Source organism: Misgurnus anguillicaudatus, chromosome 16, assembly GCF_027580225.2.
Source record: "Misgurnus anguillicaudatus chromosome 16, ASM2758022v2, whole genome shotgun sequence".
Classification (NCBI taxonomy): Eukaryota; Metazoa; Chordata; class Actinopteri; order Cypriniformes; family Cobitidae; genus Misgurnus; species Misgurnus anguillicaudatus.
This window is the reverse complement of record NC_073352.2, coordinates 18,059,323-18,061,212: the sequence shown is the minus strand read 5'-3', so window position 1 is coordinate 18,061,212 and position 1,890 is coordinate 18,059,323. Positions and strand designations below refer to the sequence as shown.

Below are 1,890 nucleotides of genomic sequence, written 5' to 3'. Positions count from 1 at the left end.
TTAAGTTATATTTCAGTTATGTCTCTTTGGCTGTGCAGCGTTATCGAGTTTACAGTAAATTTAGGTAATTTACAAAATTTTAATTCAAAATATTTCTGTAGCTGTTTTAAACATTGGACAGGTTTTTCACCGACGGCAAAAGTGGGATAACAGTAACATTTTCCAGTAGAAAACGACGGTGTTAAGACAGTATTTGCAAAGTGATTACTTTTGTAAAAGTGCAAAGTGGTTACCAGTATTTTATTCCACTAAAAGTGCATCCCGAAACATAGTCGTACATTGGCAGCGCGCTTCTTGAATGGTAGCGTGAGGCGCTCTCTGATTGGTCGGAGCTGAGCTCATTGTTATGCTGTCAATCCAAATCACATGGCCGAGCCTCTATTAACAGCTGAGCTTAGCACACAAGTTTGCAGAGTTCCGTGGCAGAGCAGAGCAAAACACTCGGGACTGTTGTGGAGCAATCTGAAAGAGCTTAGTGACTTTCACTCAACCAGACTTTTGAGCACTCTTTGAGCAACTTTTTGACTGACCACCGGCTACTTCAGGTTTCTTGACGCTTTTTTATTGCAGGTGCTTGTCACCGCTTTTAAGTCGTTTAAATGTATAACATGATGGAAACCGAGATCAAAAGTCCCCTTCCGCAGTCCAACACGGCGGCGGGCGGCAAAAACAGCAGTGCCAATGACCAGGACCGGGTGAAGCGGCCTATGAATGCTTTCATGGTGTGGTCTCGCGGACAGCGGAGGAAGATGGCACAAGAGAATCCTAAAATGCACAACTCCGAAATCAGCAAGCGTCTCGGTGCCGACTGGAAACTTTTGACTGATGCGGAGAAGAGACCTTTCATTGACGAGGCCAAGCGGTTACGAGCCATGCACATGAAGGAGCACCCGGATTACAAATACCGTCCCCGCAGGAAGACCAAGACCCTGTTGAAGAAAGACAAATATTCCTTGCCTGGAGGACTATTGGCGCCAGGTGCCAACGCTGTCAACAGCGGCGTCTCCGTGGGCCAGCGGATGGACTACACGCACATGAACGGATGGACGAACAGTGCGTACTCCCTCATGCAGGACCAGCTGGCCTACCAACAACATCCCAGCATGAACAGCCCTCAGATTCAGCAGATGCACCGGTACGACATGGCGGGACTTCAGTACCCTATGATGTCCTCTGCCCAAACTTACATGAACGCAGCTTCCACATACAGCATGTCACCAGCATACACACAGCAAACCTCCAGCGCAATGGGTTTGGGCTCCATGGCATCGGTGTGCAAGACGGAACCCAGCTCTCCACCTCCGGCCATAACCTCTCACTCTCAGCGTGCTTGTTTGGGAGACCTGAGGGATATGATAAGCATGTACCTGCCTCCCGGAGGAGAAAGCGCCGAGCACTCCGCTCTACAGACCAGTCGGTTACACAGCGTTCATCCGCACTATCAGAGCGCAGGGACTGGGGTGAACGGAACACTACCCCTAACCCACATTTGAAAGACTCTAAAAAAAAGACTAAGTACTTCGGATACTTGAACATTTTGATTTGCAAAAAAGAGAATCGAAGTTCAATTTTGTTTTTACAAAAAAAGAAACTATTTTTAATCTCAACGAGCTGTCCGTTTTAAAGAATTTTATGACGACATATCGGGGACTTCATTTTGAGTGTTGCGCCCAACTAAATGAATTGTATTGCAAAGGAGCTTTTTATCATAAGCTGTAACGCAATCAAACGTCTGTAGAAGATTATTGGACTTCTGACTTGTTTGCCGTCAGAGTTTGTCTCTATAAAGAAAAGGCACGTGGCTTCGTGATGAGGCCGTATTTCAAAAACAAAAAAAATGAAAGAAAAGTGGCAGGAGAGTACGTTCACTCATAAATGTTTACACTTATT

General features: G+C 46.1%; 1 protein-coding gene across 1 annotated transcript; it reads left to right on the top strand.

Moving 5' to 3' along the window:
- Positions 1–397: 397 nt before the first annotated feature.
- On the top strand, positions 398–1,627 carry sox3 (SRY-box transcription factor 3). Its single transcript, XM_055178810.2, has one exon. The coding sequence runs from the start codon at positions 600–602 to the stop codon at positions 1,491–1,493; it is 894 nt and encodes a 297-aa protein (XP_055034785.1). The 5' UTR covers positions 398–599; the 3' UTR covers positions 1,494–1,627.
- The last annotated feature ends 263 nt before the right edge of the window (positions 1,628–1,890 follow it).

Excerpts from the sequence above, each read along its gene's own strand:
- sox3 (XM_055178810.2), top strand. The coding sequence starts at position 600 with ATGTATAACATGATGGAAACCGAGATCAAAAGTCCCCTTCCGCAGTCC.